This window comes from Battus philenor, unplaced genomic scaffold, assembly GCF_028537555.1.
Source record: "Battus philenor isolate CCGP_79_NKW_IND1 unplaced genomic scaffold, ilBatPhil1.0.hap1 SCAF_15, whole genome shotgun sequence".
NCBI classification, from domain to species: domain Eukaryota; kingdom Metazoa; phylum Arthropoda; class Insecta; order Lepidoptera; family Papilionidae; genus Battus; species Battus philenor.
This window is the reverse complement of record NW_027181677.1, coordinates 9,246,490-9,263,184: the sequence shown is the minus strand read 5'-3', so window position 1 is coordinate 9,263,184 and position 16,695 is coordinate 9,246,490. Positions and strand designations below refer to the sequence as shown.

Here is a 16,695-nt window from a genome sequence, read left to right as displayed (position 1 = left end):
AATTCAAAAAGATATTGTGGTTATAGTGGCCAGTAATGCGGACCGTTCTCACGTAGACGCCTCTTTTTCTTAGTCGTTAGACCGAGGGTTGTGCTCAAATACGTCTTTACTAACAGATTCTTTTTAGGAATGTTTTAAGAATCCGTGCTCGGTGGTGCTGCAATCTTTTTAATTACGTGAGTCCAGCGAGCAGGTGACCGCCCTCTGGTCCATTTACCCTTTACATTGCCAACAGTTATTAGTTTATACAGATTAACCAAGCTCCTACGTCCCATGTGGCCGAAGTAATTCAGTACTAATTAACTCTTTGACGACGTGAACGCAACAATCTCCTATTTATCGAAAAAAATGTTAGTATTATAATGGCACATCAAGGATTTCTAGTTGCGTGGTTCGGCTTGTTTGAGGAGCGGGCGGCTGACCGCGGCGAGGGCGTCGGGACGCTGCAATCAGCTAACCGGATCAGTTCGGGTGCAAACACAATTGATAGCGCGCCATCACCGCGTCGACATACGCACGCCGCGTAACTCTCTAATTTTTACTTTCGTTCTAATTTTTACATCTTTTGAATTACCAAAATAATATCTTCTACGTCGATTTAAATTCATATTAAAGACATATTTTTATACGAACATTTTAATTTACTAATTATTTATTTCACAATAGGTAAACAATAAAGTTTTATCACATAGCACAATATATTTCGAGAGAAAACTGACACTTGCGATTGTAGACCACGGGTTCCATTTCCGAGATACAATCTTATATTAATCACACTTTGTGTAAATTATATAGGATTGCTACTGTTTACAAATTTCTAGAGGATGGGCAGCAACGTCAAGAGTGGCGACGTCAAACGTGGCGACTGTAATATGTTATATGCCCCCACAGATAACTTTAGGAGAGGTCTATACATTGCAGTGATCTCTAGGCTCAAATGGCGAAGATGATGAATAAAAATTATATGAAATATAAGTTGAAATGATTATTAAATAACTGCATTTATTTTATGTTTGCAACATTCAAATCCCCGATGATAATTTATATCTTACATCCGCAAAGAAAATTAATTTTGCCTATAATTCGTTTTAACCCGTATATGTAATAACTATTTGTCAAAGTATAGTTCGCCGTATAATAGTCAAGCAGCAGTTTCATATTAAAATTTGGTTAAATATATCGACAATAGTTGAAATTGTATAATTATCGAAAATTTAATATCATTAGTACAGTTGATTGCTATTCATCTTCGTAGATAACCTTTAAAAATGTTTCCTTAAAAATACATTGTTGAAAAGGGAAGGACGTCACCAGGACCTATTTTTCTGAGTGACTTATTTAGTAATAATAAAATAATCCATGCTTGAGGAATCGTAGTGTATTGCATGGATAACTAACTTCTGTTTGTTGTATGATACGTTTAAAACATCTGGTTAGCACGTTGCTCGTTACTTGAATGGTCATGGCCACAGATTTTGTATCTAATTTTTGTTTATCAAAAATATGTGCATGTGTGTATACGTTTGTTTGAAGGACTCAATAAAATGCAGTTTAATTTATCAGAATCATTTTTTATCTCCCGATTAATCTACACTATGTACACTTTTACATTTATAATTTCTAAAACGGGTATTGTACATCGATTTATCAATAAATACATTCAACAATATTTACAAATTTTACATTTATTAATGTAAAATGATGTTTATAAGTATCAGTCGTTTTCGAATCCACTTTATACAAGGCTTAATTATTTATACATTACGTATTCTTTAAACAGTATCAAGAAAATATTATAAAATTTAATAATAATTAATTAATTATCTTTATCCGAAGCTTTAACAAGGTGCATAACAATTTATCTAATTTATTACATTCTTCCTATTCAATAATGACTTTAAAGATTTCACAATCGTAATTATATATTCTAAACTACGACTAACAATAAATATCTGATCTCTATTATTTACAAGCTCATTGATATCACATTTCAACGCCTCACCGTCCGAGACTGAATAAAATTTAATTGTTTATGATACTTCAATATGGTCGCCACACTGATTTGTGAGTTGATATCGTTCCATTACTAATTTTGGTAGATGTCGGACTCGTGGATAACGCTCTTGTCATCCTTGTCGAAGGTGCCTTCAGCTCATTACGTAATCTCGGCCTGTCCGAGACCGTCGAGTCTGCTGCCTGAACTTGTTTCATCTCTTGTAGCTCGACATTCGCTGGTCTCGTTGGATGAAAGGCTGACTTGACCACTTCGATTGGCTCCTCATCTGACTCATCAGATATGGTCGCGTCGTGCGTAGAGTTGACTTCAGATTTCGAATCTGCTTTCGAACGCGGACTGGCGTTCACGATACTTCTCGGACTCCCGCTTTGTCGACTGCTGGTGGGTGATAGGCGAGCGCTGGAAGTATCCATCGAAGACACGTTGCTCTGGAGATGTCTCAGGGCTTCGTATGGGTTGACACCATTTTTAAGAGTCAGCTCTGGAGGTAGAGATTTTAATGCTAAGTCTGCAGGATGAGGTGCGAAAGGTAGAAGACCGTTTGGAGGTAAAAATGCTCCAGGTGGCGGTAAAAGGCCAGCCGGCGGCAAATTGCTTATAGTTGGTGGAAATGGGAATAGTTCCGATCCCGGTATTGTCACCGGCGGTGTCGTCATCGGAGCAGTACCTGCAAAGAGAAATAAGTCGTTAGTATTCCCATGTACATTAAAATTGGTAATGCATAATAGAAGACGTACTTTGGTCGTCTTTCTGTTGCTTGATTTGCCAATATGACGTAATATGAGATACGAGCCCCCGGGGACAGTCGAAGCCCGCAGGCACTCTGCCGATTCCCTGAACAGCGAGGGTGCATAATCGTACTAAGGATAATGTACAATCTGTAGGCGTTTAAAGGCGGCTTCGTAGGAAGGGATGTTTTTTTAGTGTGATATCGGGAGGGTGAGGGTGCAATATTTATTTATCCGAATGCGACATAGTTCTTTGCAACCCGGACACGACACACCGCTGCAAATTCAACGTGATACGTCTCCGGGACGGTGCAGAGGCGCATTAGCGATGCGGGGCACGCGGCGAGGTGTCGCGCGGGTCGCACGGGCGCACAAAGCACCGCGCGATAAGGAGCGTCGCTATCTCGACACCGACGTCGACTGGACAAAGAGCTCGAAACGTAAAATTTTCATTAGCCGAGTTCAAAAAGTTCGTGTTTCATGCGAGCTTTGATTCTCGAGAACGTGTAAGAGAAGCTTGCACATAAAAAGGACACGATGGAGGCGCAGATTGGGCCACAAAGAGCTCGGAGGTGGTGCAACGTTCCCGTTTTGCACTTTTTATATTTGCAGCAGTGGCAGTGGTGTGCAGACCACTTTAAAAGGCATAGAGGGTGGGAGGGGCCGTAACTAGGGGGTAATTTGGTGCGGCGGGGGCCAATATCGGCGTCGCGCCTGATTGAGGTGATCCCAGCCATTGCATTTGATTCTGTTTTTCTTTGACGATTATTTTTAATCAATAATAATAGTGTCGCTTGTGCCATATAGTACAATAGCGAAACAAAAAACATTGATAGGTACAAAATGCGTAAGTTATTCGTGCGTTACACTAGCAGAGCATATAGTTAAGCAACGCAGTGTGATCACGCATAATTAAAATTCGGAAGTGATAGCGGACGCGGGGACGGGCCGTGGAGCGGGCGTAGGTTTAATAAAAGTCGGGTAGGTGTTTGAGTACAGGCTCCTCGCGTTTCGGCGACGGAAACAAAAAGTGGCCGGTGGCGCGGTCGCCTACATTGGAATAAAATTGACTCCACACTCTCTCGAACGTGAAGGCGTTGCTTTTTTAGCCATGCTGTTCGCCCCCCTCCTCCCAGTGCGGACTTCAGCGGGTGGTTGGCTCGGTCGGGGCGTACGTTGTTTTGCAATGCTCAAGAGCAGTTTCTTTTATTTGAGCCGCTTTGCGTTGTACGGCCTTGAGGGAGGGTGCTGCGAGGAACATGTTTTCCCGTGTTGTTTGCTAAATCGAGAATTTTTAAATTAACGAATGCCAAATAATCCGTCGCTCGGAAGTTTGGGATCTACCGTTCGATGCTACTTAATATATCCCATACGATCACAGAAATTTACGTCATGTATTATTTTGTTAGCCTTTATTTTAAGATGAATAAGAAAAATGCATTTATCAACAAACGTATTAAATAATTTTAATTTTACGTGACAATGGCTATAATATTTTGCTGTAAATCTGTCACCAAAAAACCGTCTTTGTATGAGTTCGTCTCGGATGAGAGTGTGTTTGGAACCCGAGTAACTTAACGGTATAAGAACTGGCAGCGCCCGACCAGCTTGTTGGCATATATCTAAAGTAACAATTTGTCATTTAATAGATTGTTCGAATATTGTTTTATTAATATTAGGAGAGCCATTTAATATTTTTTTTGTTCCATTTACCTAAACAGAAAAAAAACTTCCCTTTAAAGTTTAGATTTTTTCTGATTGATGGCCGGATTACTATATACTCTTTACGCCTATAATAGACAAACATATTTAATCGTATACTTTGTTAAATGAAAATAATGTAAACTTATATAATGTATTGCTGTGTGTCTATTAATAAAATATCACAGTACATATAGTTTTATAATTAAACTTAGATAAATTAACAAAATACGTATACAATACCTTTAACAAGAGAGGCCGCTTGTTCTCTCATTGGTGGTCTAAAATAATCCGCCCAGGCGTAGTTGAGATACGCAGCGTCAAACCACCCAGGGTTGAGTAAAAACGGATTAAATGCACCAGGATGCCCGTACCCGTAATCTGAAACAAGTAAGATTTATTAGCAATATATTTATAAGTTACAAACGATCCCCCAACAACAACATATATAATATAAAACGGATTTACAGATAAAAATAAATATACGGGAAGATTGGATAAATATGTGTGTGTGTGAATGGTACACCTTATCAAACAATCAATAGTTTTTGAAATAATAAATATTTTAATGATAATAATTCATAAGTAGGATTACCACATTAAATTAATTGTTGTTTATTATCTATCCTTTCGGACTTTGTGCTGCCAGGAGCTATGGCAGATCGTATTCCAATAGAAAAAAAAAACATTGGAGTGATTTAAAATAAGGGTATAAGCTTTAACGGGGTGAAAGTTATATTACATTAATTTATTTATTTCTGATGGAATGACTATACGTAGTTGACTTTATTATAAAAAAATTGTTGCAATATTCAATATAAATGTTTACTTTTAACTGAAGTTTTTTTTTTTTTTAAGTAAACAACGAAGAGAAAAATAAATGTCATGCGGACATGTCCTTGGGTTTTGTATAGTGCATCAATATATATTATTTTAATAGTTCTCGAGATTAAAATTTTAATTAAGATATCCCTTATATTTCAGTTTAAATTTTAAGCTGGAGGAGGCCTATAACCAGCAGTAGATTAATTACGGGTGAGATGGTAAAGTGAAATTGTTTTCGAAGAAGCTTGTATTTGACTTTTAGTAAAAAATAAATTGCGACTCTTCTATATATATATATATATAAATTCAGGGTTTTTTTTGTTGATTACACCATGTACGCATAGGTTAAACATATTTTGTTTACTCAAGAAATTGTGTCCTAAGAAAATAAAGTAAAATTGTAATATATACACTTCGTGCAGGTCAAAATAGTCACAGTCGGACCGGTACTGCGTTAGCAATAAGGCGTCGAGGACGAGGCCAGGTCTCGGCCGCGTCCGCAAGGCGCAATCACATCGCACAAAGGCGGGCAGTAAAACCGGCGACATGCCCGCGCGCTGTTTACCTCTCCCGGCGATTGTAGCTGGGGCCTGTATACAAAATGAGCCGGTTTACTGCTAGTTAGCCGGCTCCTCTGTGCCATACGTTTTTACGACCCGCCGACGTCATATCGCCGTCCGCCTTTCAGCTAGCAAAACGAATTTTTATTTGTTTAATCGATAGCCTACTGAAGACGCCACTGCTGCTCTATTCTCGTTTTATAGCGTTTTTAGTCCACTACCGTCCGTCGCAATGTATCGATTTTTTTTTTACTATCGAATCGATTTTTTACGAGCACTTACGCGCGCTTTGTCCCGGGCCCCGTGGCGCTTTGTGTTAAGTTTATCGTTGCGCAACATAGATTAGGTCGCCTAAATCGGTTCGCTTTAATGATGGCGATGTTCGGCTGTAAATAATCAGGTGCGTTGATGCTTTTACGAGACAGTAAGAATGTTTGTTGATCGCTTTATTTTCGTAAGCACACTGGGAGATTAGCGAGCGCTTCCCGAATCGCGGGCATTTTAAATTAAGATCGTGATGGATGGGCTGTCGCTGTCGGGCAACCCGAGTGTGGCCAGGCGCACGCGGAATTTGGAAATGATTCATTCTATTTGTTATTACAAGTATTCAATTAAATCCAGTTCCCCGACCCTACGGGGCTAATGCTTTCGGTGTAACGGGCGGGTCCAAACGATATGCCCGCGCTTAGGGCTGAATTTTGAACAATAAGTCCTGCGTATTTCCGTTAAATTGAAAGGCTCGAGTTCTGTTTTCGATTCTCTTTACAATCTTAATGTGTAATATATTTAACGAAGGCTAATAAAATCTTATTGTATTTCTTTGGTGTATAACTTATTTTAAAATTAACCGCTAAAAATAATAACAAAAAATTAAACGTAGTTACCCATTGCCGATAATAAACCGTCTAAAATATCAAGACGTGTACTGATTGATAAACGATAATTGTATAAATAGTGTATTAAGTACAACATGACTTAGTGAAAGTTATAAAATTAATTAAAATAAAATACAGTTTTCTTTAAAGGTGGAATGCTTAGTGGCTCACAATACGATATGATACGAATAAACATATTAAGCTTATAATATAAATATAATAGCATATTAAACTTAGATTCAAACGGAACAAGCATCCGCAAATGAAATTTTTAATTGATTCATACACATTGAAGTTATGAAGGTATGTGTTATGTATGTTCCACGAATGAGCTGTTTCAGAAACACGTGTCAGGGTAATAAACGTAATGTAAAAGTAAACGTAATCAAAAGGTTACTTAAAGTCAATATGGAATAAAGATTGTTACTGCTTATTTAATCCTCCAGTTCTGATCTTCATTATCGATGCTGCCGGTCATGATCCTGTGTAGACCGGATCTGGTGAGATCATCTGATAGAGCTACGTACTTTCGAGCGTTTGTGTTCGATTATTCTAGTAACAAAGTCTAGTAAAAATTGAAGTCATATCTGTCTTTCTTTACTACAACACCGCTTCAGCTGCCATGCTTTCTATCATGTTATAGAAAGAATGGTTTTGATATTCATATTGTTGAGAATAGATTTGTTTGTTGCAGTGTAAATTATAATTTTACATTTCTGGCCAGTTGCTAAATAAGGAGAATAATTAGGTATTGAACAGGTTTAATGCTAATTCGTTTTTAATATAATTTAGAATATATATTTCTCTAATTTTTACTTATAACCGTTTGGTTGCAACGCGTTTATTTATGAAAACAAGCAAAAGGATTATAAATTACATCGCGCATAACTCCAAGCCATTTTATTGTTCGAGGAAGTTAATTTAAGAAGCGCTTTGAAGTGTCCACTGGCACCGAACTTGTCACGGAGAAACCGACTTGGTACGCCGACAGTAAACGCAATAACGACCCGACATAAGTGTCAAAATAGGCGTTAAATAACTGAAATGAAACGTAGGCGCTTGTCATTCATAAATTACGCGACGAAGATGTACAGCGTTGAACATTCGAAATCCGAATTGTTTAGTAAAATAATATATATTTCGGATAGATATTTAATCATTGGACTTACAAAGTAATTAGCATCGAGAGGATGAGGACAAAAATAATATTTAGTTTTATATATATTATAATTCTATATATATATATATATATATATATGTATATATATATATATATATACACACATATATATAAGTAAATTGAAGTTCTATTTATACTTTGTACCATTGTCTGGTAAATATATGTATTCAAAGATATTCAATTATGTCATGTTAAAAATTGAGTAATCCTGATAAAAATTAATTCAGTGTGATAACCCTTATAAAAGTTATTTAGTTTGTCTTCTATTAAATTCCACGTTAAAAGTATTATAGTGATAATGATATTTCTAAACTAAACGTGTATTGTGGAAATTGTTCCACGCCAGGCACAGATAAAGCTGTTTTAATTTTTTTTTTAATAAATAACGTTCAGTAATAATGATTTATGGAAATAATAAAAAAATGAGAGATTTGTTTAAACTATCGGACTGTAAATAATATTGTGTTTAGATATTTTATGTTGTAAACAGCACCAACACATGTACGAAACATTTTAAGTAATGATATCTTACATATATCATATATAAAATATCTTACATAAAAGTTTCAGTTTACGAGTCAATTCATAATATAGTATAAGGAAGGTGACGAATTGTATTAAAATTTTTAAAACGTGTAACAATCAATGCCACCTCTACAACATACGTGACAGGTTTAATCGTTGGTTATATTATTACTTTTAAAATTGATCAATGAATAAATAATATGACGTGATAGAGAAAATACATAGGAATGTATTCAAAATTTCTTATCGACGCTGTAAAACGATTATTTGATATCTGTAAAAAGCACTATTTTATATACTTACATATCAACGTATTTCTATAACACTCAAATAACTCCTGTAGAATCTAGAATATTTTTAAGCGGTTTCATTTAACTAGATAATCCTTAAAGTCTTATAAATTTATAAAATAAAATTATGAACTTTGTAAAATCTATACATTGCTGATAGTTTTTGACAATCGCTCGTCTTCACTGTTTCAGTCTATAGACGCCCACTGCAAGACATAAGCCTACTTCAAAAATTTCTATGGAGGGATATATCATTATCGTTAAGCTAGGCAGGCGGGTTAGCAATCGCGGTGATATTATGGTACGCAGAGGACGGTGTTGCTCATCCTCTAAAAACTTGATTGTGGATAATGACAATGGCAATCCCATATAATAAAATGCTCAAAATATGTAATATATATAAGATTTTATCCCGGGATATCGAACCCGCGACCTATGATTGCTAGGCTACCATTGCTCGGCCTATCTAAGATTGCTCATTGAGTATCATTTTTAATAGATTTATAAGGATTACTAATATATTTTTGGAGATCTGTTCTAGATTACGTTAATAATAATTGCCAATAAGAAATGCACACAATAATGGTAATATTTTGTAAATATTTTATGCAAAATGATCACAAGCTATATCATATAGTTAATTACTATTTTTATTTCCGATCTTAAGAATCCATACTGGATTACATCCCTTATTGACGACCAGTTGAATCAACCACCGTTTCGGATGATTAATGATTCAAGCCGGGGAAGAACAGGCGAATGAACACATAATTTCTACGATGTGCTTATCTTTTATGAAGTCTTTTAAAGTAGTAAACCTTCAGTGTACAAATGTTACTTAACTCAAAAAGTTTATTTATTTTTATAAAAGTTTATTTATTTATTTTAACAATAGAAGCTTTCTGAAAATTATCTAGGATGGTAAAGTAAAAGCGAGTATATTACCTATGGAAAGATATACCAACTCACTGAAGTAGTCCTTGGTAATATAATTATGATTGTATCGAATCGAATATAACTTGTGATCGTGCGTAATATAGTAAGAAGTAAATATCATAGAATTCTTTAATTAATCTTGAAATACTTTGTAGGAGGGGTGAAATGGGGGGGTAATATCCAAAACAGTAATTTCTCGAATTAACTAGTTCGTATGTCGGTTATGAGGGTCGCTGGGTGTGGATGTGGTATTTTAGCAGCAAGCAGCAACATAAAATCCATATTTTAGAGGCGGCCGCCTCCGGGGCGGGTGTTGGCGGGGAGATCAAACGGCTTTACGACGCGGCCCCGAGATTGTTTACATCTGTTACGCGACCGTCGCCGCACCGTGAAACTTGCTAACCGCCGCTGCACAAGTGCGGCCGCTGGCACCTCGGACCGTGTATTCCCTTTACACGACGGAGTAGACTATCCTACTACATCGTGTATTACTGTACTTACTAAACTTACTAAGCGCCATCAGCTCTAGATCACCTCAAATCATCATACTAAAGTATAACCAACAAAAGTTTCATATTTGACATAAAAATAAAATAATTTACAAGTATAACTTTCATACGCCAGCACGAAAATATTGATACTACGTTACTAACCATTTTCATTCGGCAAATACTTAATATTTATATACAGGAGAAAAATTGTATAAATATTTAAGTTATTTTTTTAGAACTATATTAAAATTGTATTCAAGAAATTACTTAAAATTGTACAAAAGAAATAATAATAAACGCTAACATAATTTTTGTTTCTATATCTAAATGCGTTAAAAACCAAAATGTAAAATCAATATTTTTTTTTTGGTTCGAATCACTCAGTACATGTTTATAATGTCGACTAAAAGCCAGTGTCATACACTATAAGTTGTGTTAATTAAGTATAGTTTAAAGTCATATGTATTTATTTTAAACTTTAAAGACGCTTGTATTGTTAATTAAGTATAGTCTTATGTATTTATCTTATACTTTAAAGTTGTTTGTATGTTTCTGGGAATTTAGTACTGGCAAATTGTACGTTCGTTTGTAAGATTAATGGCTGCAGTGGACGTCTGTCCGTCTAGAAGCACGCGGCGTGTGCATAAGATTTATGTTAGAGAAGGGCACGAGGTTTCGTCTGCAGAGCCTGCTGTTAGTGGTCGATTCCTCGATACACGAAGCGCCTAGGCAATTTGTTTCCAATCTTCAAATTTAATCGCACATTTGCAGACGTATTTCAAAAATATTTTGTATGTATTAGTTTTGACCGCGATAAGTCTTTGATTTTGTCACGTTTTCGAAGTTATTCCTTTAGAAATAAATCTCTTTTCTACTGACGCTTGCTATTTTTGGGCTCGACGACTTCAACAGTTTTTTTTTATTTACAAATCCTTTAGCTACAACAAAGGTTTGATGGTGCCAAAATAAAATAATTGCATGGAAATTCATATCATTCAACAATTTGTTCTCCATACAAACTACAGAATAAATTAAAATATCAGTACATATCTACTAAACTTTTTACGTCAAACATTTAAAAAAGTAGAAGAGTTTTTAATTTAGTAAGTAATCATTGTTTGATACGTTTTTTTTCTTTACGTCTGCGACAAGCTTTTAACTGTTGGCAGTACAAATTCTGTCAACTACTTGTTATCTGTTACAGATTCTAACTGTGTAGCTCCATAATTATAAAAAGTATATGAATTTGCATTTCTTATATAAAATTTCGAGTTTTCTCATTATAGCCGTTTTTTTTGTTATTTGAAAGTGAACAGTCATTTTAAAAGTACATGACCTTAGTTAAGATTTAATGAGCTATTAGTATCGTTGTCTTGTTTAATTGTTAAGATGTATGATAGTGTGCACGAGCCCTTACTCCGGCGGTGAGGTGCAGGCTAAGTCGAGTTTTATTCACTGCATTAATTAGTGCGCCGTAACACCACCATTAGCCGCGCCGATTGATTGCTATATTAACTGGGTGCCTTTGATGTTTATCGCTCGAGGATGTTAGTTTTTCCGCATACTGTCTTTTTATTATTGGCCGAAGTTTGGGCGCAACGGTTTGTTTACACAGACGGCCTCTGTGAACGTTGTTGCAACGAAAATAGATTTGTGGTGTCAAAATATTATGATTCCCGTACGATTCGTCGATCGTTCGTTCGTGTTTAATTAACGTTCTTTTAATGCTATATTATTCTTGACTATTTTCTCTTGTTTTCGAATTTTACAGTCTAGATTTAGACTTTTAAAGTTGTTTGTTTATTCATATTTTATAGACGTAAGATCATCTAAAGTGACCACATGAGCACATCATGAGAAGAATGCCTGAAGAGCCTAATTTGATAGAAACTAGATCCAGATCAGATCGAATTCCTCTATATGGTATTCTAAAAATTAAAGATTCCAAACGCGCAGTGATGCGAGTAGAATAATATTATAGAATTAAGATAATTTTCTATTTCTCAGTCAATTTTAATTTCTGAAGATCGTTTATGGCAACGGGAGAGCTTTGATTCCTTCAAATCATTTCAAGAGGCTCGAGATGCCTTGAAGGAATCAATGATAAGCTTATTCCATTTTTGTCCTTTAATTTCCGGTAGTAGAAATAGAAAGTCCAGTTGATGATTTTATCAGAATTCCGAGTAGTTGATCGTACACGTGGTCTTTTACCGTCAACTGTCGGTCAGTCGGTTTCCTTCGTTCAAGAGCTCCATTAAAAATCTCGGCAGGACAAGACAGGAGGATGATCGAAAGAGCGATTAAGCGAAATACCCTAACGAGCAGACCTCAACTTGAGCATAAACAGAGATTATTAGAAAGTAACGGTTACAGGGTCCAAAAAATTAAAACCTTTGACAAAACTGCTGCGCTCGTAGTCTTATGAAACTTGATAATATTTCTCATTCTACGGATTCCTAAATCCAAACAATTGTTATATTAAAAATTTTTTTACTCGAAGAATAAAATTCTTCTAATTTTCTATTAGAATTCACGAGAACCAGAAGATCAATTGAATGCAAAGAATTAATTCATATTTGTGTTCCGGATTTTATGACAAATGTCGTAATAGCATATTTCAGGCTCGCCTTAAAGTGATTCATTTTTTTATTATTAGTACAATTGATTCTTTATTATACAACAATTAATATGTTTAGTATCTTTAGCAGCTTTCGAAGTCAAAACTTCAGTTTAAACATGGCGGCTCAAAATGTTGCCAGTTTATTCAAAATTAACACGAGCCCATACGAAGCGTTCTCTGTAAACACCAATAACCATTAATATGCCCAAACGTCAAAACACATTACATTAAGTTGCTAGTCTCGTAAAGGCGGGAAACAATCGGTACTATTTTCGGAGGGAGCCGTCCTCCTTAACAATAACTCTCCGGGTTGTTCCGAGATTAAACGGACTATACAATTAATGTCTGCGTGATTGACTGATTCCCGGCGTGTACATATGTACGCACACGTCGACTCTCGAAATATACCAGAACAACAATATTCCAGTTTACAACTACTAAATGTGTTCGGATGCAACCGATATCATTTATTTCGTGAAGGTTCTTTGTTGTAAATGAGTTTAAAATTTGAATACTTCGAAAATACATTTTATTGTTTTGGGGCTTTCGTAATTATAATGAATACCCGGAATAAAGGTTTAATAATTAGTTTGTTTCAATATAAAGCATTAGTATTTCGTGTTATAAATAAGGTTATCCGAATAACCAACAAAATAATAATAATATAATTTTGTAAGAAAATATTATTCTTAATTTAAAGAGTATTTATTTATTAATGTGTGATCAATTGTGTGTCAAAAGAAGAATACCACATTAGTATCACGAATATTAAAATTTTGTATTAAGTAAATATTTACAATTCAGTTAGCAACAATATCTAAATTTCTATCATTCATTGCATCAAAGTACGTATTGATAATGCATTAAAAACTAAATGAATATAATATCTAATATTGATTTACTTTTCAACAGATTATCAAAATGTACTTTTAAATAAATCGAAACTTAATTTAGTTTTTGATACATTTTTTGTATGACTTCGGCATTAGTATCGCCAAGAATTGTTTAAATATTTAAATAAAATAAATAATGAAGTTGGTAAATTGAATTTTGATAAGAGCAGTAAAACATATCAAATAGGTCTTTTTTAATAATTAATTTTATATTTTGGAAATTATAACAAAGACTATTGCTGGAACTTTTATACCACAAAAAATAAATTAGAATTACAACATAAACAAATTCGGACATTTATTTAGAGTAAATTTTTGAAACACAAAATTTAATACAAATCTCTTGGAGTTAAAATAATTTCTACATTTAATTTTCTTCTAGAACACATAGTTTCTTTATGGAAACAAGAGGCAGCGATACCAGGTCGTTTCAAACGCGGAATATCGGCAGTTTCAACGCATTTGATGACACGCCGTTTGAGAAGCAAATCGCACGATTTTTATTAGAGTGGATCGAAAATAAAACGGGTTCGAATGTGGTTAACAGTTGGCGCCGCAAAATTGGCCCCGAAGCTGCGGACTGGCTTCACGCCAGCGCGCGCGCATATACGCCGATTTCATTGAAATATATCTTTATGAGACATTTATTTATTTTATTTATGACCAAATTATATTGCCGTTTTTTATTTATTTATAATTCGCGATTGTTATAAATATAATAATAATTATCTAATTGTGTTCTTTTCCTTTTTTACATTTTAGACATTGTTAATTTTGAGTATTTTTTACTTAACCTTTTTTACTATTTTAAATGTTGTAAATCAAAGATTCCTTAAATAAGAAGGAGCATGTCTCTGATGACGGCTAATTTAAACCTCGTTTTTAGTAACTAAACTTCATTTAATTTTTTAAACTTGGGAGCTGCTCGTAGATCCTTGGCTCGACCCGTTAGACAAATTATGTGATAGATTGGAAGGTAATTGAGATTTTAAATCGTTTAGGTAGACGCTTCATGGAGTGACCAGATAAGTCTTCAGCCTGGGCCTTTTGATTGCGAATTTTGCATTCCAAATCAAGGATTTTAAAGAGGGCCGAATCTGATTGGCTACCATTAGTACTACATTTCAGTATTAGATCTACGTTGTGTTTTATTAAATATAAAACATGATTTTTATTATTTTAATGCATACCATCTTAACGATTCATGTTGTGGTAATTCGTTATTAGAGATTTAGTAAAAACATAATTACGTGTACATGTAAGCTTAAATTTTACAGGTCATAAATAAAGGTATAATTGATTCTTTAAGACTAAATACAAAGAATCTGAAATCTAAAAAAAATCTGAGGACTAAATACAAAGTAATCAAGGAACTTTCGCGGAGCTATAACTGCACGTATAACAAGAATAATTGGCGTAGTTATTCATTATTATTGTAAGTTCAAGAGACTTTTTCGAAGTTAAATATGGTTTATAAAAAGTTTTAACACAAAATTATATAGATTTTTTTAACTTTATCAACGTTTAAAATATTAAGTTAATTAATGACATAAGATAACGTATTATTAAATCAAAAATTTAAATAATTTTTTCTCGCATTTATGATACTAATTTAAATTGGAATAAATATTTATCTATATGTATATGTGTACACATTTATATGTAGCACTTACAACATTCTATGCATTATTTATATTATGGATCAGGTAACTGGTATACATAAGAAAAGAATTTAAAAAACCTAGACTATAGGTCTGAATGGGTCAATTCTTTTGAATTGAAATATGAAAGAAACAAAGTTTATTTAGAGAGAAATTTCAAGATATATGCAATAAGGTAACAAAAGGGTACGTAACATAATTCGAAAGTTTAAAATTGTTGTTAAAGTTATTAATAGGTTTCAGTTGCTTATTAAATAAATTTTGTTATATTATCTTATTTACTATGTTGCTTTATATCAACTTTTGTGAGACTTTGAACTTTCGTGAGATATATAATAATGATATACATAGAAAAAATAACGAAATATACGAGCTAGGAAAAATAATTTTGGGTAGTAGGTACTTACTTTGTTTAGTTCTCGGTTCTCGTGGCCCATCGACGGTCACTTTGATTGCTTTGCAGTACGTGGCCACTTGGCTCGGGAACGTGCTGATGGTGATGGTCAGGGTGAACGACTTCCCTCGTCCGCTGCGTCCGACGAATCTCAGGTCGTTAAACTTGGCCACTTGATTCTTCATTACAGCAGTGCAGTTCCTCAGCTCGGCCATAACGTTCTCGTCATTCCCAGCCTTGATGGTGACCAGCGTGCCGTCTTGCACATCATCCAAGGCGACCACCTTGAATGCCAAGGGCAGAGATTTGTTGGAGCGCCAATGTCCGGGCAGCGCGGAGCAGAGTACAGCGGGGGAGCCGGTCTGCACCAGCTCGCCGTGGCTCTGCCGGTAGTACTCGTGGATGTGCGAGTACACGTCAGCCATGCTCAGGGCGGGCGGGCTCGCGTGCGGGAGGTGCATCTACTCCAGAACTACCCTCAAACTCAAACACGCCACAGAGGTACGTCACGCCACAGTTATACGACAGCAAAAAGTTTGTTACGCGCGAACGGAGTTGCAAAGTCGCGGAGCGCGCGTGGCGCCGCGGAAAGTCGTGCGAAGTGTGAGCGCGAGACGTGCCCGCGGCGACGCAGCGAGACGCGCCACTTGTTGGGCGCGGGCAAGACGCCGGGCGGGGGACTCGGGAAAAATAAACGACGCGCCGAGACCGCAGGCCGAAGACGCACGACGCGGACCGAAGTGGCGGCGAAGGGACGCGTGCTCGCGGGGACCCGGTTTCGACTGATGACTGCGATACGACGCGACTTTTTCCGATGGTCAATATTTTGCGTTCGCGCGGTCGCCGCCCCCACCCGGGTGGCGGCCCCTACGTCTCGTAAAAAGCGTGAAGGAGACGAAGGGTGTGGGCAGCGTGACGCCGCGCCGGGAACGAGCGGGACGGCCGCGGTCGGTCTCTGCGTTTTTATAAAAATGCCCGTCGAAGCGGGACGCCGTCACG

At 35.9% G+C, this 16,695-nt stretch overlaps 1 protein-coding gene across 1 annotated transcript; it reads right to left on the bottom strand.

Moving 5' to 3' along the window:
* Window positions 1-1,585: 1,585 nt before the first annotated feature.
* Window positions 1,586-16,447, bottom strand: LOC137918809 (segmentation protein Runt-like). Its single transcript, XM_068761722.1, has 3 exons — window positions 15,710-16,447; window positions 4,690-4,827; window positions 1,586-2,684 (listed from the first exon to the last, which is right to left on the bottom strand). Exons 1-3 carry the CDS (start codon window positions 16,155-16,157, stop codon window positions 2,041-2,043), a joined length of 1,230 nt encoding a protein of 409 aa, XP_068617823.1. The 5' UTR covers window positions 16,158-16,447; the 3' UTR covers window positions 1,586-2,040.
* Window positions 16,448-16,695: the final 248 nt, after the last annotated feature.

Coding starts and splice junctions, on each gene's coding strand:
- LOC137918809 (XM_068761722.1), bottom strand. CDS start 16,157: ATGCACCTCCCGCACGCGAGCCCGCCCGCCCTGAGCATGGCTGACGTG. Junction 4,828..15,709: donor AGAACCGAGAACTAAACAAA/GTAAGTACCTAC, acceptor TACTTGTTTCAG/ATTACGGGTACGGGCATCCT. Junction 2,685..4,689: donor AGCGGCCTCTCTTGTTAAAG/GTATTGTATACG, acceptor TTCTCTTTGCAG/GTACTGCTCCGATGACGACA.